The sequence below is a fragment of the Centruroides vittatus genome, unplaced genomic scaffold, assembly GCF_030686945.1.
Source record: "Centruroides vittatus isolate TY-2023 unplaced genomic scaffold, ASM3068694v2 contig_958, whole genome shotgun sequence".
Lineage (NCBI taxonomy): Eukaryota > Metazoa > Arthropoda > Arachnida > Scorpiones > Buthidae > Centruroides > Centruroides vittatus.
The window spans coordinates 1,161,013-1,184,518 of NW_027122637.1; the positions used below are offsets into that span (position 1 = coordinate 1,161,013).

General features: G+C 25.8%; 1 protein-coding gene across 3 annotated transcripts in view; it reads right to left on the reverse strand.

The window, feature by feature from the left end:
* The window catches only part of sdt (stardust), a 72,721-nt gene that overhangs the window by 14,163 nt on the left and 35,052 nt on the right, over positions 1–23,506 (reverse strand). For all 3 annotated transcript variants that reach the window (XM_067282566.1, XM_067282568.1, XM_067282567.1), the window contains 6 exons: positions 18,141–18,216; positions 11,544–11,629; positions 9,693–9,773; positions 5,738–5,937; positions 3,230–3,291; positions 3,057–3,128 (listed from right to left, as the gene is read on the reverse strand). In XM_067282566.1, the coding sequence (XP_067138667.1) occupies positions 3,057–3,128; positions 3,230–3,291; positions 5,738–5,937; positions 9,693–9,773; positions 11,544–11,629; positions 18,141–18,216 (577 nt within the window). The remainder of the gene's footprint in view (positions 1–3,056; positions 3,129–3,229; positions 3,292–5,737; positions 5,938–9,692; positions 9,774–11,543; positions 11,630–18,140; positions 18,217–23,506) is intronic.

Sequence of the window (23,506 nt, forward strand, 5' to 3'; positions counted from 1 at the left end):
AGTCAATACTGAGGCCCCCTAATTAAAATCTGCCTGGGCCACACAGTTACAGTTAAAATATATTTTAATTCATTGTTTTGTTTCTTAAATACTCTGAAGTAAAACAAACAAAAAAATATATGTATATATATTTTTTTTTATTTTAACTTGACTAAGAAATTTGTTCCTAATACCTGTAGTCCCAATAATAAGATTAAGTTTTACTTCAGTAAACTTTTTCACAAAGTTTGTCTAAAAATCAAATAATAGTTTGTTATATTCTATCATCATTCATTCATACACTTCTTCCAACAACATGACATCAACTAGCATTTATATCTTTATAGTCTTAATACTTAGATTCTGTTTATAAATTTTAATTCTGCTGTAGTGAATACAGGAGAAATGTATGAGCAAATTTTTTTCCACATTCTCTATCAATCTATTAAAATCTAATTTAATTACATCAATTTCTTCTACTCTCCAAATTCTCTAAAGCTCTTTCCTTTGACCAGCTGACAGAAGCACTGTTAAACAAGGAGTAAGAAGTTACTAACTTGTAATAAGATATATCAAGGAATCCATTATATTTATATAATATATTTCAGATAAATTTTGGTTTCATATCTGAAAAGAACCATAAATTTGAAGAAATGTATAATTTCTTCTTTCCTTTGATTTTCTTCCAAAACTATGCTTAAGGTGTAACAAAATGTCAAGTATAAATCCTCAATACCCAAAACAGTGGCGTAGCGTAGTGGGACGGCAGGGGCGGCCCGCCCCAGGCGGCACTTTTAGGGGGCAGCAAAATTTCACAATAAATAATAATAATATCTTGTAAAAATTTTTGTAATAAATGTGATTATTATATTGCAAAACATATATACATGACTTTTTTTATTTGTAACCTGTACAATACACAATAATGATGATTGTTATTGCCAAAAAGTTCTTTAGAATTACTGTATATTTTAGTCTTTTAAATTGAAATACCTAAATAAGGGAGTGGCAAAATTTTCCTTCTCCCTGGGCGGCTTACTCCCACGCTATGCCACTGACCCAAATCAACTTTCCAAATAGAAATAACAAGTTTTGAAAATGTCCATATGGTCTCTGAAATTGGCAAAAATCAGCCTTTTTGGTTATTTTCTATGAGCTATTAGTTCTATGACTGCTCCTATATTAATTGGAACTAATCAATACTGTCTATGAAAAATTTTACAATAAGAACATTGAACAGAAATATAATTTAATAATTATCTGAAATAAAGTTATTTATGAATTACTGTAATAAATTAGGATTTTGAAGCCTTTTGCAATTAAAACAAGATACAATTAATTCTAAAAACAGCCTATATACATTAATAGAAATTTCACAAAGCTACTTGTGTCATTGTTTAATCTGCTTAAACTAATACATAAAAGTTTCATATAAAACAGTTATGCATTTCTAAAACATTACATGGATCTTATATATCAAAATCTTTTTATATTATTTATTTAAACATTTTTTTAATTATAAAATTAGCATTCTTGCTCTGAAATTAATGAAAATATTTTAAAAATCTGATTTAGCTTAGATAAATTTAAAATGCTTTACAAAAGCTTCAGTTTTAAAAATTTATATATAAATTTTTATCTTAAATTATCTTTTTTCTTTAAAAAAATCCATGTTGGATAATGCCATTTATTGGGCTGCAATTTGAAAAACTTGTAGACCTATAAATTCCCACTGTAATCTGTCAGTCCTTCCTTATCTTGAGAATGAAGGTAGATAGATGAAAGCTGAGACCAGATATGGAAAGCTTAGGAAAAGGAGGCCCCAAACTCTATATGAACTTCTGATGCAAACTGGAAGACAAGTTATTTCAATTCAAAACTTTTCCTCTGAAAGAAGTTAATAGATGACTGGCATGACTATTGCTAACAGGAAAAGTACAATGTACAGGGACAAGACACTACTAATTTGAAGTGAAGATATCTTAAATTAAATAAATTTTAAAAAATATGATTAAAAATTGCAGCCCGACATTGTGATGATGTCACAATAAATAATTCTCATGTTCGATTTTAAATTTCCTTTAAAAGTACTTTACCTGAGCTATATAAATCTTTGAGTTATATTTATAGAGACTCAATATACAGCTTACAGCTTAAGTACAGGTACAGCTTAGTTAAGATCATTATGAAAATTTTCATTGATAAGTGAAATATGTATATTTATTTATTTCAGAGAAATGAATACTGATAGTAATTTTATAAACTTTCAAAATAATATATTTAAAGAGGATAATAATATTAAATAATTAAATTTATGTCAGACTATTAACACAAGAATATTATGTATTGAAAATTATATATAATAATCATAAACACTACACTAGAACCTTTTTTAAAATTACATTATTCTTTTAAACATAAATCTTACTTTTAATCATAAATAATTTTTTCTTATTTAAATTTTCAATAGATATAAAAGAATACAAATTACACTGAAATCTCTCAAGTTTTCATAAAATTTATTTTTCAGTTTAAGATGAAAATATTTTTTATATTTAAAGACATTGTTTCTTGTATTTTGAAATAATTTTCATGAATTTTCTAAAACAGAAAAATTAAATATTGCATGTTTTATTACAAAAACAAAGTTATACTTTTGCTAGTAATAAAATTTAAAACAAGTACATTTTCAGAAATTTATTTTGTTGAATGGACAATCTGATTTAAACTGATTAAACAAATAAATTTTTCTATAATCTCTCATCATTGTGTCATGTTTTGAAGGTTCATTTTTATATTACCAAGATGTAAAACAGTATTAAATATGAAAAGACAAAAAAAATTTTTATATGAATTGTTAACACAGTTTTTCAAATACGGTATGTATCTTATGTTCTACAATCATTAGAAAAATAAATACAGGATTTGTGCTAAATTCATATTCTTAAGCTAAAGGATAATTTTATCATCACTTTATTATTAATACTTTATTTACATTTGTAATAAATACTAAAATCATACTAAAATTGTTAATTAAAACATTTAAATTTTACTTGATAAAATTCAATTATATTTACCATTGTAATTGGCATTATACATTAATTTCTTTTTTTTCTTTTTATGTGGCTTTTTTGCACACAGGAATCTCCCTAAAAAATAAAATTGAAAAATAAATGTATATATTAAAAATATGAATTTATTTCTTAAATAAATTACAAGTTCATAAGTTCTATAAAATCTATTTCATTACCTTTCTTAGATTTTTCTTTATTATTAGTATCACCAACAATAGTTTGTTTCATGGATTCTCTCCTAAAATATAATAAACAATGAAATAATCATATACAATAATTTCATTTGAAAAAATGTTATTTGTTTAATTGCTTGAATTTTTTGATAATACTTTTCAATTTTAATGTAGTTAAACATAAAAACGAAAAAAAATTTATAGAAATGTGTTAATTTTGAAGAAAAAGCTTCAAAGTATAATTTCCTTTGTCTCGCCTTAGCGCGAAACTTGACACCGATGTGTCATTGTTTACACAGCTGGATGACCTTGAGAACAGCTGGTGTCGTCTTTCGCGGGACATTCTCATGAAACTCTCGGGAGGAGAAGGGTAAAAAGTAGGGTGAATACTAGATGGCGGTATATTTCTAAATATTTTTTTAAAATTACGATTTTAATTGAAATTTCCGACCCCCCGACTTAATTAAACGTATATATAATAAAATCTATTAATTAAAAAAATTAAAAAACTATTGGATGCTGTTTTTGACATCAGAAAATAGCTTTAAATAACTTTACCGAAGTAAAATCGACGCACTAGAACTTTAGAAAGAAGAATAAAGTTTTATAAAAAAATCCCATAAAAAAACCATTAAGCGTTAATTGCGTGTCATTAAAGGTTAATTAAACTCGCAATAAAATTTTTTCGCGCAGGTAAAAATTTTTCAAAAAATTTGGATACTTAGAAAACATCCGAAAAATCAAAAAAAAAAAAAAAATTTTTTTCAGTGGATTCTCTCCTAAAATATAATAAACAATGAAATAATCATATACAATAATTTCATTTGAAAAAATGTTATTTGTTTAATTGCTTGAATTTTTTGATAGTAGTTTTCAAATTAAAAGAAAAAAAAAATGCAGAAGTTAAACTTTTAGACAGTGGAGAATATTTTTGTAAAGAATAATTAATAACATGGACCATGTTCTGATTAAAAAGACAGAAACAGAGCATTATAAATAACAAATAAATAGTAGATACATAAATAATGCAATGACAAGTATCACAAAAATGAATTAATTTATACAAAAATTTTGAACTGTTTTATGATGCAATGTTAATGACAATTTAGATCAAATTTAGCAAATTTGATCACATTGTAAAATCATTAAGTTATTAAAATTATGTTATGTTACATATTTCAAATTTTTGTTTAAAATTATATAGTAACATTTCAGAAAAAATCATATAGCAAATCATAAAAAAATGTACATTATCACAAATAAATCTAGAAAGTTAATCTAATTTTTTATACATTCTTAAACTAAATAAAAAAAATGCAAAACTAATTAATTTTTACTATTAAAAGCATGTATTATGTGAAAATATAAATTTATATATTTAAAAAATGCATTAAAGAAATTACAATGGGATGTTATAAAATATCTTTTTGCACTTAGTCTTTTATTTCACATATTTGAAATTTAAAAACAATACCACATTTGAACTGCAATGACAGCACAATAAATGAATGAACATCTAGTTAGAAAAAGACAAATATTAGGTAATGACAAACAAGATAAAATTTTAGTTAGGAAGAATGTCGATAAAAGTATTGTTGAGAGAGATACCCAATGAAATATTTATACAGTAAAATAATAACTAATTGATGTTTGCAGAGATTTAGGGAATATGAATCTTATTTGTGCCATCTCACTTCAGTTAGTATAATGTGACATAACTTGTTAAACAAAAAAAAAAAAAAAAAAAAAAAAGAAATAACCTTACAAAGTGCATTAGAAATTTTTTCAAGAACTGATGGAGCAGCTGTTGACCATATGGGCACACAATAATCGACTACAGAGTGAAAACTAGTGAAGAACAGCAATCTAAAAACTGAGTGATAAAACTAGGTAACAATGACATCACAAAACTTCCCTAATAGCTAAACCTTTTGTAATTCATCGATATATTATTTTGGTTAGCTAAAGGTTAGTTTGTCATCAAAAATTATACCATAGGAATGAACATAGTTAATTTAATGTCTATAGTATAAAAGGGCTAATAATTGTATTTCTTAAAAGCAAACAACACAGACACTTTTTTTAAAATTAATTTTAAGATCAAAACACTCCAGAGGAGCAACAACAATATTAAGATCATTGTATAAAATATTTATATGAGAATTAATTATTTTCAAATCAATAACAGGCTATTATTTTAGAGTTAATAACAAAATCCAAATTTGAATTAAAGCAGAAATTATATAATATAGAAAATTATGTTTTTAGAATCATTCAGTATTAAAAACTCTTATTTTAGATTGAAGAGATAAAGAGAGGCAAGAAATATATTTGTGTGTTTTAGATATATAAATAATTTGCATTTGAAAATATAATTTTGAAAAGAAAACTGAAGTGAATAATCAATTCAAATAAAAAATACAGAATTTTTAATTTTTATTAATCCGTGAAATCATTAAGACAAGATATAATATTGATTCAAAAACTTTTAAATTTTTACATTAAACTTACTGTTGTTGGAAAGATTTGCTTGGAATTAAACCAGCTAATGCTTGATCTTCATCACCTTCTCTATATGCTTGCCACCAATTAGGATCATCTTGACTAATCACATGAAGAACATCTCCTTTTCTAAAAGATATACCCAATTCTCGACACGGAATATACAAGTCATCATCTGGATCATAATCAAAATGAGCTTTGACATGTATCTGAAATAATTATAACAACAATTATTTAACAAATTTCATTACATTTAATTAATAACTATTTTTATATTATATTAAATTTTGTTAATGTTTTGCTGTTTATACATTTTAATCTAAAGCTGATGGGAGTAGTGTTGCCACCAGGCCAGTTTTTAAATTCATGGTCCAGATTAATTATTAATTTGTCCAGTTTTTGTAGAAATTGTGAAATTATGATGAAACAAAATAAATTTATAAAAATATTTGTGAGTATTTTATTTTAACGGTTAAAGAATTAACTTTACACCCCACCCAAACTTATCAATCCCCATCTTATCCCTAGGCTAAGAGTGACAGAAAATGTACTTTTAAAATTCTATCTTGCAAATATCAGGTTTGCTCCAACACAAGTCCCTAACTGGCTTAAACCTGACATGTTCATTGTTCAGTTCTTGGCTGTAAAATGACATTGAAACGAGTAAATGACACCGTACGAGGCATACGCAATTTCAAATCAGTCAGAGACTTGTGTTAAAACAAACCTATTGTAAAGCAAATGTGATATTTTCAGTTTACAAGTTTATAATTTCTATTTTAATTATTTAATATGACAACTCAAAAAATTGAAACAAACAAACAAACAAAAAAAAAAAAAAGAAAGAAAGAAAAGAAAAGAAAAAAAAAGAGGAAGCAAACTTGTAAATGTAATAAAGATTGGCTGACACAAAGCAAATTTCAAAAATGGTTACAACCTGTTTGAGACAGTGTTGTCACCTTTTCAAAATTGCTGACCCGGACAGCCAGCAATTTTGAAAAGGTGGCAACACTGTGATGAAGTCTTATCAAGCATTTTTCTTATTTAATATTAATTATTAATACAAAGGTTTGTTTAATGTTCGTTAATTTGTAATTTGAGTTTATGTTCTCTTCAAAAACTTCCTAGTAAACAACAAAGACTACTTTATATAATAAAAGCATTTCTCAAACATTTCAGGAAGATTAAAGAAAAATTTATTAATTACTCTCAAACAAGTGATAACATGAATTACACAGAATTATGAAGAGCAATAAAGATTAAAAGAAAAAAAAGAGAGAGAGAGAGAGAGAATTGTTAATGGTTATTGAACAGAAATGAACATTTCAACAGCAGATGTATTACACAGAATAGCAAATTTAACACAACTGAGTAATGAAAAAAACTAATTGAATGGCTGAGGTGCAAAAGGTGATAAGCTATACAAAGAATTTAATAAATATCACATTTAAATCTTTAAATTCTTCTTTGTGTGGCTTATGGATAACTTTGCACCAAAGCTATTCAATTTATCAAACTGGATTCATAAGAGAAGAGTTTGATTTCATTTACTTAAGCAAAGTAAAATGTAGTGCTCTGTTTCAAACATATGATAAAAATGTAAAAACCACCACCACCAAATTACATTGGACTACTTTTCCCATGATTATATTTAATTAATTACTAAATAATTTGTCACTAGAGGGAAGCATTAGGCACCATCTGATTAAATTTAATAATTATAATTAAATTAATATTTATTAAATAATTTAGACTATTCTGAAAGAAAATATTTGGAATGAAGCAGGACTTAAACCTGCAATTCCCACTTACTGTGCAAATGCATGTTGCCAATTATGCTACCTGAGCCTCCAGTCTGATCTAAATATAATTGTGGAAAAGTAGCCCAATATAATCCAGTGGTTGTTTGGCTTTATAAATTTATTGGGTTTTGTGATATTTTGTTTATGAAAATGTAAAAACAACTGAAATAAGCTTTTTTTGTAAATTCTATGTTTTATCTATCTTTTTTAAAACAATTATTAAAATTTTACACACAAGGCTATCAGAATGAAGTCTATCAAATGATATTACATCTAATTTAGTGCATTTTAATTTAAGTTTATTTTTAATTAAGCAAACACAGGTGGTTTTCCATTTTAGTATTTTTTTTGTAATATTAACTGAACATAACTGAAGCAATTTATCTATCTGAATGGATTATTTAAAAACATTAATGTTTAATGTTACATTGTTAATATGCTTGCATTTTGTTACCTAGAGCAAATCAATTAAATACAATATGCAAGTTATAATATCATTGCTTTCCCAATAATACATGCAGCAATTTTTTGATCAATAGCAAAACTTAAAACTTTATAACAAAGTATGAGAATCTAATAGTAATTTCAATCATTAATTTTTACACTAGTTTGTTTAGAAAATATTACTGAAAATAAAAATAATTTAAAACAATTTTTAAAATGTTTTTGATAAAATAAAATAATCAATTCTATTAGATTTCTACTTAAAACTCTTATAAAACTTGATTAGGTAACCAAAGATCATGTTTTACAAATAATATTAAAAAATATAGTTTCAATTTTATAAACACAGTAGAGCATCGATTATCCAACTCAATTGGGGACTGGGGTTGGTCGGATAACTGAAAAAACAGATAACCGAAAAGTATGAAAAAAATACATTATTAGTATAGTATATTAGTATATCCCATGTAATTAGTATATCACTGTTAACCTTCTTTGCATTGCATTTTCATCAATGTTAAGCTTAACAAATTTTTTTTTTACATAATAATTGTCGCTATTGTATCGTTAAAAATTATTTCTTTATTTTGCACAAAATAAATACAAAAATAAAGAAAAAAAATAGAAAAATCAAGCTTGGTTTAAATACTGGCCTCCCTTTCATGGTCAAGCCAGTGTTGCCAGCTAAAAAAAGCAAAAATTTAACAAAAATAATATTAAAGTAGCCAAGACATAGCCAAATATTGTAGCGCCACATCACTATCGGACATTTGAATTTGCCGTCTAGAACGCAGTCGATTAACCGATGTGACGAGGGTCAGATAATCGATGCTCTACTGTAATTAAATTTTAATAATTCATATTAAATGAAAAAAATTGTCCAGTATTTGGTATATCTGTTATTTCTGATATAAGAGAAAATTAAAACTATATAGCTATATGTATTAAAAAAGTACTATATTTTTCCACTCTCTTAGAAGATTGAAAGGTTTTTAATAATAATTTTCTTTTTTGTTACCAGAATTTATCATCAATCTCATCAACAGTTAAATATAAGCATATTATATTTGCAAAAGCACTTTTTATTTAACTGTTTTTAATAATAACTTTTAAATTTTATAGTATTTCAAATACCTAAGGAATGATAACAAAAAATCTTTAATCTACAAGATGGAAATCTTTTATGGGAAGCTATTAACTTGTTGATGAATGTTTAAAGCAGCTGAAAAATATTTACTTCCTTACTAAAATTGAATGGTGATTAAAGGTTTTCATAGTACTTAACTTTTATACCAAAGTGATATCACAAAAAATTGTTGGGAAAAAAAACAATAATATAGTCTAAAGACAGTACAGTATAATCAGGATAATTAAAAAAGTGATTTATTTGATTGATAATTTAAATTTTTAGTTTGTAAATTGTATATGCTTTTTTTAGTCAATCAGCTTTAAATTACTCTAATAAATTTTCTACATTTGCATAATATTCTTATCACAAGAATAATTTCACAGGATTAATGAAACTATTTCCTATCATTCTTTTTACATTTATTACCAAAATATTATATAAGCAAAATTTATAAATTAAAAAAAAAAGTTATTTCTTTATTCAAAAAGTTTACATATAATCTAATCAAACAACTTAATATAGTATCTTACTTAAAGAATATATTGAATTAAAAATTAACTTTTAAAAATACTTAAATCTTTCAACATACAATAACATCTCTTGGTGGTCCTTTAGTGTGTTCATAAGGAGAAGGAATCACAAGGAATGTCAAAGTTCCAGTCATACCAGCCTGTAAAAATGATTTAATTAATTTATAAAATATGTTAAATCTGTTAATGAGTTTTATATTAAAAATTTAGTTAATAAATATTTTTACAAATAACAATTTAATCATATTTTTATTTCTAGCTAAATTTTTCTATAAAAATAGAAACATTTTGTTATATTTATCTAAGTAGAATGTTATTTTATTTATTTTTATTTGAAATATACAATTAATCTAGCTTATTCAAAATAAAAATCTCAGTATACTTAATTTACTTTATCCTTACTCATAATCATTATTAAAATAATATAAAAAATTTTAATATTTATATGCATCTCATTAAAATCAGTAAAAATAAATCCAAAAATCTTTTATCTTTAAATATATTTTTAAAAATTTATTGAAAATATCATTTGTAGGAGTGTATTTCAATTTTGAAATTTATTTTATTCATCACATACAAAGTATAATTTAAAATTAACTAAACTCAGACAAGACTAAGGTGATGATAATCAAAAAGATTTCTACTGATAAAAAATATTTGAATCCCTGAACTAAGCAGTTTTGTTGTATATACTATACTTTAAAATTATGTTTATTGTCATCATTAATTTACCTTAAATTTTTAAAAATAGGCAGATAAACATTTAAATTAATTTAACTACTAGACATTATGATGCTCTGAGATGTCAAGAGTAGAACCTTTGACATCTTGTAAGGACAAACATTTTATTTTTTTTAAGTTTGAGTTTTTTTCTGGTAATGTACTTGATATTCTCTTCTAACTGTTTCATTTTGTTTTTCTACAATAATTCTTCATATATTCAAACATTTCACATCAGTGAGTAAGCAAGTGAATAAATGAGTCTGATGTAGTTATATACCCATAATGGCCAAACTGCATTTCTTTTTACAAACTTGGTACATACAATTGATACTTATACAATCAATATTTTTGTAAGTTTGCTGACTGTTATGTCATGTGAAATATACAACTGTAAGTGTAACTTGCATCTTAGCCTTGAACAAGTAACTAAAAGACAAGGACACATTCTTATGAACTAAATTTTAAGCAGCTACTTCCCATCTACAAACCCACAAATCTTCTACCAATAAGTAAAGGAGAAATATTGATATGTATTTAGATAAAAAAAAACAAATTAATTAATAATAAAGTTATTTTCTCAAATTTAAGGCAGCCCTTCTTACACATACTCTATTGCAATATCTATCCAAATGTACTGTAACATTCTTGACCTAACATAATAGTGATATTTGTTACAGAACAATGATTAATTATCATTGTTCAGATATACAGGGGAGTTAAAATACTGTAATTCAGTACTTTAACTCCTGTGTATATCTGAAAGCTGATACAGGGCTCCTATTGTAACAAGGTTTAGCCATCCCTGTTATATATAATATAACTTTATAGAAGTTCACACTGATTCTCCTTCCTACTTCTTTGAATAAATCATTACTGATTAATGATATGAATACAAAATTAACTGTGACAATTTGCTTTCATAAAAATTTTTCTAATATACATAAATTCACATTTAGTGTAATATATTATTATGAAATTAATACTATGATAATAAATTATTCTCCTCTGTATTTACAACATATAAGAGTTTAATAGCAAATAATAAATGATTAACTCAAAATATACAAATTTCTACATGCATATTGAATATTGTATGAATGTTGCAAGTCATATGAATCCTGTCTGATTTGCATGACATCAATTTTTAAAATTCTTAATAAGAAAACAAAATTATGTCTTTTACTTACTAGTATATCACAAACATCATTAACAGATTTTCCTCTCATTTCTACCCCATTAACTTCCAGAATTTCATCTCCTACATGCAACAATCCTAATAATAAAACAGTTTTAGTATTTTAAAATATTCAATATTAAGAAATAGCTCTTTGAAAAAATAGATTTATATTGCTTAGTCATTTTTTATATTTTAAACAAATATTCTTTTGAAATAATTATTTTTTAAACTTTTAACAACAAAAACAATAATCTATGAATATGAATAAATTTTGATTTTGATAATATATATGGAGCTGTTAAACAATAATAAAATCAAAAACTTATAAATTAAATCAACAAATTAATAAAACGCAATAACTACGTTAAACAGGATTTATAATTCTATTAAAAATATTTGAAAATGCAAAATAATTTTAAAAGTGTTTAAATAGAATAATCAAGTGACTTGATGACTGTCTTAAATTTGCTGTAATTTGATCTTTCATGGAACATTTCAATTAAAATGAAATTAGAAAAATTTTTAATTTTTTTTAAAACAAAGTTGAGATTGTAATAAATGTTTTAAACTATGTTCAATATTAAAAATCACTATTATTAGTTTTTTAATATCTGACAAGAATGTTTATTTTATTCAAGAACCATTGATTCAAGAACAACATATTTTTGGAAATGATGACAATTACGAGAAACATATGGAATGAAATTAACATCATCATTTATTTTCTGAATATATATAATAATTTTTTATAAATTATGATAGCAATGATAGTTTTGTCTTTAGGATGAATTTTTATTTATAATTATTTTGTTGCTAATTCTTACACATTAAAATTGATATATTGTATACATATTGTAATTTTTAAAACATCATAGAAAAAAATTAATTTTATTTTCATATTGATGTACATTTTGATTTAGTAATCTCTAAAATAAAAAGGAAAAAACTGCAATGCTCTTCACTTTTTAGCATTCATAACAACCAGCTACATTTTGTTGAGTTGTTTATATCTGCAAACTTTGTGATATTAAACAGAACAGGGTGAGGGAAAAAAATCTGGACTGTTTTTAAAGCATAATATTTTATTGAAAAATTGAACTAACTATTAAATATTATATATCATTTTAAAAGAAATTTTATTTACAATAGTATAGAATTAATAAACATGATCATTTAGTCCATGGTCAGAAATATGCCATAAGTTTGTTTTGATAGACTCAACTCTCTTGGATGGCCATCATGTCAATTTTTTAAGTGAAACTCTGATTCTTTGAATCAGTTGTGATATTTTTGCTTGACAACCTTTCTTGTATGTATACTATTTGTGCAAAATATCCAAATAAATCCTCAATTAGTTGGCATTGTAGCAGATTTGACAGATTATGTTCTTTGGGTACAAAAGCAATGTTTCTGGCTTTGAGAAACTCCATGGTCAAATTTGTGTAGTGAGATGAAGCTTTGTCAAGCCAAAAGATGAAATTATCATTTTAATGATCTTGTTAAGGAAATGGGATTAGAATTTTCTTTACACATTCATTTTAGTACATGTCAGAATCAACTGCAAGAGATCTCTTCTTAAAAAAAAATGGCTTTGAAACATCTGCTGGTGAAATGACAATGTATAGCATGACTTTTATATAAATTTAAGAAATTTGAAGCTTCACTTTGGGAGGTGCATGATTTTCATTGCTTGCATATTAGAGAGAGAAGAGTGCTTCTTGTCATCCAAAAAGAACATTTTGTTTCCAAAATTTCTTACGAACCATCTGCACAGTGTTAGCAATTTCTTCAGCAGAATACTCTGGGTCCCCTATTCTCCCTTTCTTTGTGCCCATCTTCTTAAGTGTTTTGCATATGTACTGTACATTCAATGATAATTGAATCATTTAGCTGCCTCCACCTAACTAACTGCATCTTTGTTATCAAACATTTGCCACAATGGTCTTCACTTTTTAGCATTCATAACAACCAGCTTTCTTCCACTTCCTAGCCTTTTCCATGTTTTGGATATTTCATACTTCTTCAAATTATTATATGCAGTTGATTTGATAAGGCTTTTGGCTAAAAAATCTCCACTACCAATTTTTTAAGAGGTTTGCTTTATTTTAGTGCATTTGTACATGCTCTCTTAATATCCTCTTTTGAAGCCATTTTCAAAACTAACTCATGAATATTCAAAAACTTTACAAGCATGTGTAATAACATAATTTTTGGCACAGATTTTAAATTATCTTTTTGAGTTCAAAAGTTATGTTTTAAAACTCAGTCCAGATGTTTTGTCTTACTTTATTATTTAAATCTACTACGCACACAAATACCTTGACATTAACCAATTTGTGCTAATAGGTGGAGTGACACTAACCAAGAAAAATCCATCATTTACTTATTTATGGGGAAAATAACAGGAGTATGGCATTAAGCAGGTTTTACTGTATAATATACTAAATATAATTATTCAACATTTTAACTATTTTATAAGATTAATTAGTTTTTTCATTAATTATTGTAAGGAACATTGTGTTTACTTAGAAGGTTTTTAATATAATTCATTAGTATAAATTTGCTTGCTTAATATTTACAAGTGATAATTTATTCTTATTAACATTGAAATACAATTGTTGTTGAATATAAACATGCATTTCATGTTTTTAGAACTGATTTTAGTAATACTAGGTATTTTCTAGGAAAACAAACTGAGCTTCACAGCATAAAAAACAAAAAAAATATTTTTAACTGACCTAAAAATCTAAAATAAAAATTATGGTAGAGATCAATGTTAATTGTTAGCATTGGAAGCTTGATTGATGTGTAGTGCATGACCAGCTGACAATCAGCAATGGGCACAGACTTTACATAATGAACTTGACCTCAAATATTTGGCCCATCAATTGAATTTCAAATTTCTGGCTTTGTCACAATATCAAGCTTACTGAGTTGTACATATTTGCAAAAAATCATGTTCAGTTGTTGTGCAGTTGCTTTAAACTTCAATCACAAACAAAAACACTTTGACTTATGCAGGGCTCCACTTACACTCCTCTCAATAATATAAAATGTAATCTTTCAATTTCAAACTGTATATATCTATTAACAAATTTCATATAATTTCAATTTAAAATTATTATAGACTTCAGAAAATTTAGAATTACTGCTTCAATTTGTTTTTTTTTTTCAAAAATCTGAAATTTTCTAATTGTCATAAAATTATGTAATCTGATTATATTGTTATGAGAAGTTTGATTCTTTCTCTTGTATTTGTACTGTTCTTAATTCTATTTCTCATATTTGATTGTATTTTAAAGTTTTGATTATTTTTTGCTATATTATACATATTTATAAGCTTGTAGTTTCTAAAAAAAGTTTAATATTTGAGTAAATTTAAATGCAAATTTAAATTTTTTGTACATCATATGTGATATTTCTGCACATAGGAATATATATTGTGCAATCAATTTAAAAATGAATTTATTATGCATTAAAAAATCATCTTGATTATAGAGTAATAACTATGAATTAAAATCTTAAATATGAATGATTATTGAAAAAATACACATGTAAAAATAAATACATAAAGAAATATCACAAAAGTAAGCCAATGATAGTAATTTTAAAATTATATTTCTGGTATAATTATTTAAGTCTGTTATGGATATGAACTGTTGATACTCTAAGGGTAGGAAAGATGGAAGAAATCATTGTAATATTTATAATACAGAAAACTGGTCAAAATATTTGGTTCACTGATTTTCATAAAAGAATCAAGTCCATGTTTAATTACTTTGGGAGATGTTGTATATAGTAAGTTGCTTAATTTGTTGAGAAGTATGAAAATTTTAGATATTTCTGCAGTTAGTCTATTGAGATGTGTTTGACAAGTAGATGCCCATATAGATATGCAATAATCTATTATAGACTGAAAACTGGCAAAGTGTAAAGATCAAAGGACTTGATGAGATGAAATGGATCTGCAGTATCTCCACATAATTTGTCTATCTCCACAGAGGAATCAACAAAGTTTATATATGAATTAAAAGTAAATTTTTTATGGAAAATGATTCCTAAATCAATGGTGTAAGTATAAGGAATTGGCTGATGTTTTAACAGTTTTTTTTTAAACTTAAAGTTCAAATCTTCTTGTTAAACCTGACCTATAAAAAGAAATCAAAAACATTTGTTTAAATAAATTAAAGTTGTGCTGAAGGAGTATTTAAGATGTTGTTCAAGTAAGGAATTATTTATATATGTTGTAAAAAAAAAATAGATTACTGAGACTAGATCCTTGCTGAACATCAATAAATGGAAAAAATTTTGAAAATTATGAATCTCCTAAACTAATATGATAATACTAGACTCTTAACAACTTTTATGTCACCAGTAAAATATTTAATTATAAACAAACGTTTTCAACCGTAAAACTTCCGCTCTTCATCACATTAAAAGTTCTGAGATTCGAATAACCGTTGTGTTCGCAGTTTTAAAAATATTTTTTAGAACTTTGTAACGTTGTGTATATAAATTCATTGTGTGCATGCATATCATGCAAAAAAGAATTTACAAATGATAGCAAATATTAATCTCTTTTTACACATAAAACGGTGACATCGAACTCCTATTAGTGCAGCCCAAAGAAGCTTTTTAGTTTTTTGGGTTCAGGGGGTCTCAAAATATGAAGACTTGCAAAATATTCGATCGATCAAATTTGACACAATTCCAATACTTTCCCTTGTTATGTCGCAGCTGAATTGTTAATTTAGCCGCTTTACAAAGCACCTAGATGTTTGATTAAAGAGCACTATTTTGTAATAAAGCTGATGTTCAACCATTTTACAAAGAGGCTAAACCAAATCCCACTGGTTTGAATGACATTTCACATTTTATAATATGGCTGGCCAAACAATTAGCTGCTTTACAATGCCGTGTTAGATAACCACCAGATTGTCATATTTACTTCTGATTCTTACCATTTGAGCGCTAAGGAATGTTGCCAGATTTGACTGCCAAAATGGGTTGCTATTGTTTTAGTTTGGCATAAAAAAATTATCTGGTGCATTGACCACTTTTTGAGCTACAAAAATTTGACTTAGATACATAAATTATTTCATTGTTTGTTTAGGTCTAGAAAAGAAATAACTATCTCTATTTGTGTCATCTTTAGATGTAATTTTTTTTATATGCGAAAGTAAGCATAATATACAAATTGAAAGAAAAGAAGTGCATCAAGGAGTTAAATGGGCTGCGGATAAAAGATGGTTGACAATACGACTAAGAAACTTCCTCTATTAGATATTGGAAAAAGTATTTTTCTTAATGTACCAAAAATATTATGGGAAAAATTGTTAATTTCAGAAATGGAGTTTATAAGAGAGGGATTAAATCCAGAATAATTAAAAATTGGTTCTATTGTTACAAATTACAAGAGTTGTCAAATGATTATAATAATGAAATACCAGAAAAATCAATATCTCTGCAAGAAGCTGTGACTAACAATTCATTTATTCAGAAGTCAAGAATTTCAAGTGTTCATGTAAACCTGCAAAAAATCAGTGTCACACTAATAGATGCACATGTTTTAAAAAGAAAGTTTTTTGCAGATCTGAATGCCATTCTAGTTTACCTTGCATTAATAAAAAATACATCTATTTGATATGTTTAATATTATTTTGTAACTATTGAAAAAATTTAACAGTTTTAAAGTGTTTTCTCATTTTTATAATTTAATTTTGCACTGTTTAGTATGTCAAATTACCTCTCTATTTATGTCATGATTTTACAAAAGTTATTCTTAATTACAATAAAGAATACTTAATAGCAATACATGTTTTTAAAGATTTTAAATGACCAATGAACAGTTAAGTTAATTAGTTATTATAAATAATTATATTTTTTCCTAAAATCTGGAAGTAATTCAAATACTGTACTCTTTTTATAATTTTAAAGTTTATAAATATATAATTTTGATTATGCAATATATGTTTTTTTTACTTCCTAACATTTTTGTCCAACCTTAGTCCATAATTCCACATTTTAGTAGAGACTGACATTTCTGCCACTTTACAATGCAGTAAAACATAGCTAGTTGCATTGTAAAAATGCAATGTAACGACAATCCGGCTAAATGTGAGTTAGCTTTATTACAAAATGGTGCCATTTAATCAAACAGCTAAATTAACAATATGGCTGCAACATATACATAACAGGCAGGAAAGTAAAATGATGTAAACATTAAAACTGCTTGTAAAGAAAACAAATGATTCCACAGATTAAATAAAATGAACTGCAGAGATACTCAAAAATAATTGAAATATATTCCCTTAAAAATTAGTCTTTTTGCTCTACATCATAAAAAATTTTGTATTAGAGTGGCATACTAATATAAGTTTTTTACTTGTTTTGTATTAGTTTAATGGATTAATGGCTGGTATATGAAAATATCAATTTCTTAAAACTGTATTATTGTCATCTATATGTTATTCTGAAATTATAAATAAAGAAAATAATATAAAAATAAATACTGTACATAAATAAAATAATAATAAATAATTTAATTTTCTTAATTATAAATTTTAAATCAAATGCATGTTATGCTTATTCAATTAAAATTTCTTACCACTTTTCTCTGCATTTGCCCCTTTAACTATCCTTCCAACAATTACTGAATCACCTTCATTTTTTACAGTTGCTCCCTAAAATTCAGAAAATTTTTTAAAATTATTTTCAAATTAAAATATATAAATACAATAATTATTAGATCAGATCTGCTTCCTAATTGATAATACAACTATAAATATTAACAAAGCAGAGTTGTACATAAAAATTTAAACAAAATTAATAAAATTATCTATTAAAACAACAACATTGTTAAACTTAGTTAAATTCCGTCAATTTACAAATTATAGCTTATTATTGTTATATATTTTAATAATTATTAAATTTTTATCTTATCAGCAAATTCTATCATTAAAAAAAAATTATACACCAACCAAAGCCGAATATAATCGGGTGAGAAATGGCTATAATACTAATAATTTAATAAACAATTTGGCATTAGAGGTAGACGTAAAAAAAAATTAATAATAAAGTTTGTTAAATCATGACTATCTCTGAAAAATTCAATTTTTTCACATATTGTATCTTTCCATACACTACAATGACTATAAACAATTGAAAGGCTGAGCAGAACAATGGTCTGACCCTCTCCTATGCTGAAACTGAGTTTAGCAGTGCCATACTTTCAAGTATTAAATATACTGCCTCTAAATACAATGAGAGATGACTAGGGTTCCATTTAAGTATTGATGGAAACAAAATGAGTATAACAGTGAAATATGAAAAAAATAACACACACCACTTTCATAGTATAACACCTCAACTTTAAAAAAAAAATCTAGTAATGATTGCATAACTCTCCTGGCTTTTATGAGATTTTATTTTAAAAATAACATTTGTATTATTAATTAAAATAAATAATTAAAATTGTATGTGGCACCATCTGTTATGAGATTTTGTTATAAAAACTGTATTTATTTTTAATTATTATAAAATAGCAAAAGACTTAATTTTGAGAGTAGAGACAAGTTTTATAAAACACCACGCTAACAAGTAAAATCATCAAGTCTAATCCTTCATGAGATATATCATGTGACCAAGCTATATCTCTCCATCGCCTTGATCTTTCACAACCAAAATTTAATAGCATCAATGCTCCTTATATAAAAGCTACTGTGTCAAATTTTGTTTCTTTATCTTCATCCCATCCTGAGATATTAAGCAAAAACAGATAAAAAAAAAAGGCAAAAATATTTGTAACTTTTTTGGGTTCAGGTGGTCTCAAAACATGGAGATTTGCAAAAAACTTGGAGGGTCAAATTTGACACAATTCTATTACTTTCCCTTGTTATGTATACATAACAGCCAGGAAAGTAAAAGACAGTTAGCCAAACTGTTGTGATCAGCCTTTAAATTCTTTAAAATTCATATAATTGAAATTTTCTTTTATTTTTATATAAACCTTATTTTCATCTCTATAGCCTGTAGGTTATCCATGTTTAAGAGACAATTTGATAAGGGTGCAGGTTATGCAATGCAATAGAATATATACAAATTTTAAATTTCAATTACAAACTCAAGTTTATGTATCAATGGCTATTCCATAGGCATAGGGTATATATGGTGGGACAGGTAATACAAAAATTTTATTTTTATTCTAGCAATTTCCTACAGGTTATATATCAACATACATCACAGTTTACATGCTTGAAAATATGGTACTGTATTAATCTGTGCTGATATATGTTTACAATATTAAAATATCAAAGAAATTTCAATATCAAAATTTTCATTTAGCACAGCCCTACTCAGAACTTTAATATATGAAATTATTACATAATTATAGCAGACTGCAGTGGAATAATCATTACATAATTTCCATTTCAAACGATGATATTATGATTAAAATCTATTATTCATATACAGAAACTCTCACTTAATCTTGAGGAAAGCTAAAAGTATATTTGTAATAATTTACAATTATTGTTGTCAAATTTTCTTTATAAACATAAAATCAATTCTATGAAGTGGAAAATAAATGCTGGAGGTTGCAAAGATAATTTCAATTATAAAAATATCAATTGAATATTATGTCTTGTTTATACTGGATCATTTAGTCTGTGGTAAAATTATATGTCATTTTGCTTAACATCTCAGTTTTCAAGAACCTAGTAATGACATTAAGTGAGGACCTTCTGCATATTAGAAATAATTTGAGAATTTAACAGTGTATTTCTAATATTTTCTGTCAGAAACAAAATTTTAAGTTATATACAGTCAAACTTGTTTTTATGCGGTGAATAGGGACCGCATAAAAAAAGTCTCACATAGAAAATAACTCGAAACCATAAGAAATAACTAGGAATTGCTTTTTTAACTCCTTGGGCCTTTTTCTGCAACACCTAATGGGGAAAAAATCCTCTAAGAATTTTAATTTTTATATTAATTAATTATTTCCACTTAAATACAAATCTAACATTAAAAAGTTAAAAATAATCGTTAAATAATGATTTTATTTGATAACTATAGCTGCAGGAAGTGTTATTTCATTTAACAAGGCGTGAAATTTCACACCTGCAGTCTAAAGCTGGAGGGGAGCTAACTTACCGCATCTGTTCAAATATAACATAATATTTATGGTTTTTATGCTATTAAAATAAGAGGGGACCGAAATCAACGTATGAAAAAAAAATTTTACTGGATAAAAAATGAAAAAACCTGCTGATGTCATAGAAAACAACCAATAGAAAACAACCAATTTTAAAAATTTTACAGGAGTCAATTATGTTCGAATTTGATTGAAATTTTCATATACCGCACACAAAAAAAATCGCACAAAACAAATTGCACAAATAAAAATCGCACAGAAAAAGACAGCACAAAAACAGGTTTGACTGTATAGTATATTAATTTATACACATACACTGAAGTAAAAGCTTATAATATTGCTGTTTACCAATTTAAGTTGATTCTGCAATTAACATAAAATGAAGAATTGCATAAATAAGTAATTTTTTTTATTTGAAATTTAATAGTAAGTTTTATTGTCACTTTTTGTGAATTTATATTACAGTTTTAAGCATAAGAAGGAAAAAGAATAACATATGTTTACTTTATGCATATTTGACAAAACTAAAGAAGTATTTAATTGTCATAACTAAAATGGAATAATTTATTAATTACTAAATTATCCTTATTGATGGGAGGCTAATGGCTAGAAAGTCTACAAAACATACTAACTTCTTGTATGTGCCATCCCAGGATAAGAGAGTGTAATCTATATACCTCAGATATAGGTGGGGATAACAGATAAAAAGCAATGCCAAGCGTGTTCTAGACTATCTTCTCATTACCAATTCTGCCAAAATGACCAACAAGAGTGAACCAATAGGATCTCTGTTTTTGTATGTTAAAACTAATTACCAAAATGGAAATATCTATTTGTATACAAAAGGAACATGACACATTAACTCCATAAAAATTTTTTATAACATTGATATTATTTTTTTATACTTATCTATTCAAGCTTTTGAAGCAGTTATGTTAACCAATGCTCTCCTAATAGGCAAGGTTTTAGTATCCAACAGGTAATACATATATATATATATATATATATAATATATTTGTATGTTTTTTCAAGTGACAGGTTCTATTTTTAGTAACTGATAACTATTTCTATTTTGATAGTAAGTCTTACTTACAAAAATGGAATTCCTATGGGTTCACCCAATGTTGGCTGTTTTGGTGGAATTGGTAATAGGGAGGATAGTGTATAGAACATTCTTGGCACTGCTTTCCATCTGGTATCTATACACTTTAGATATAGGAGGAGATGATGCTCTCTTAGCCTAGGATGGCACACATGAGGAGTTATTACATTACCCTTGTCATATAGTCCAACTAATAGATTATTATATATTCAATTTATCAGCAACAAAATCACACATATGATAAGTATTAACTTATATGGAATAACTTTTTCAAAAAGATACATTTAAGAAATGATGATTGCAAGGATTATTCTATTAACTTAAAGTTATTCTGAATTAAAATATTCTAATTTTAATAAATATAATCTGTAATTTTTCATTTGACTTCTTAATATAAACTCCTTGAAATCAGCCTTACTTCAAAATGATTGCTTGATTTAATATGTTTAGAATTTACAAATTCCCTTCTCTCTCTTTCTTTGTAGAACTTATTTGTTAACAAATCAAAATATTGGCATTTCAAAAAAGAATAATATTTCTTTCTTAATGATATTCTATTTAATAAATATCCAGTAATAATGATGATGATAATGTAAGATGACAACAGATTTTTTTAAATATAACAGTAATGTTTAAGACTCATTTTGAAATAATTTTATCTCATACAAAATTGAGAAATTTAGAATTGTATATTCATGGTGTGATATACAAGTTATAGTGTGAGAAGTGAATATGGAAATGATTCAATATATTAACCTACTGTTTCAAAATATCTGCATCGTCAGTACAAAAATATTATGGAAGTACTGAGTAGACAACTTTCTGTAATGTTTTCTTTTGGTGAACTTTCAAATCACACTTTTCTCAAAGGAGTTTGAAGTAGGATAAATACTATATTATTATGCAACTCAAATCAATAACAGTTAGATTATTGCAGTTAGGACAGAATAACCTGGCTATTCCCTGCACAGACAGATGAGAGATTAATGAGAGTGCTTGGCAGCAGTCTTTATTGTATGGCCCACAAATCAAATATGGCCACATTTAGATTGGCCGTATAGATAAAATGCCCAAAAGCATACTTATCTGGCCTGCATAGTTTTTCACTGACATATTTTAACTAGTTAAAAACATATTAACGTTTGAAAATGCAACTAGAATTAATAGACCTTACTATAAATAAGTTTTATAAAAATCGTTTGAAGAGGAGAGTTTGTAAAACTTGCAAATCTCTACCAGAAGAGAATTTTAAAGTCGTAAGAAGTATTCACAAAGGATATTTCCTATTTTTGCTTCTAAATACCTTTGTGAATAAACTTTTTGAAAATGAAATAAATATAGTCAAGATATAAAACATAATTGCCCAGTAAATATCTAATGAAAATTTCAATATTAGGTACTGTACCACAATATTTATCTGCAATTTTGATGACATTCTTTTGAAAAAGTAGTGGCAAATTTTAGATTGATTATTTCTGAACAACAACAGATAAATTTTGATCTCAATTTTTGACTATATCTTTCATACCTTATCCTCAGACTTGTCTTTTACAGTTTGTATTGTCTTCCTCAGAAAAAGATTGGTTTAGACCTGGTGTACGGACCTATTGACAATGAATGATGTGACCTGCTGCCCTTCAGTGCAAATTCTTTTTAGAGGCAGGCAGGCAAATAATCAGGGACACTGACCTGCAATATTGTACAGAGAAATGGAACC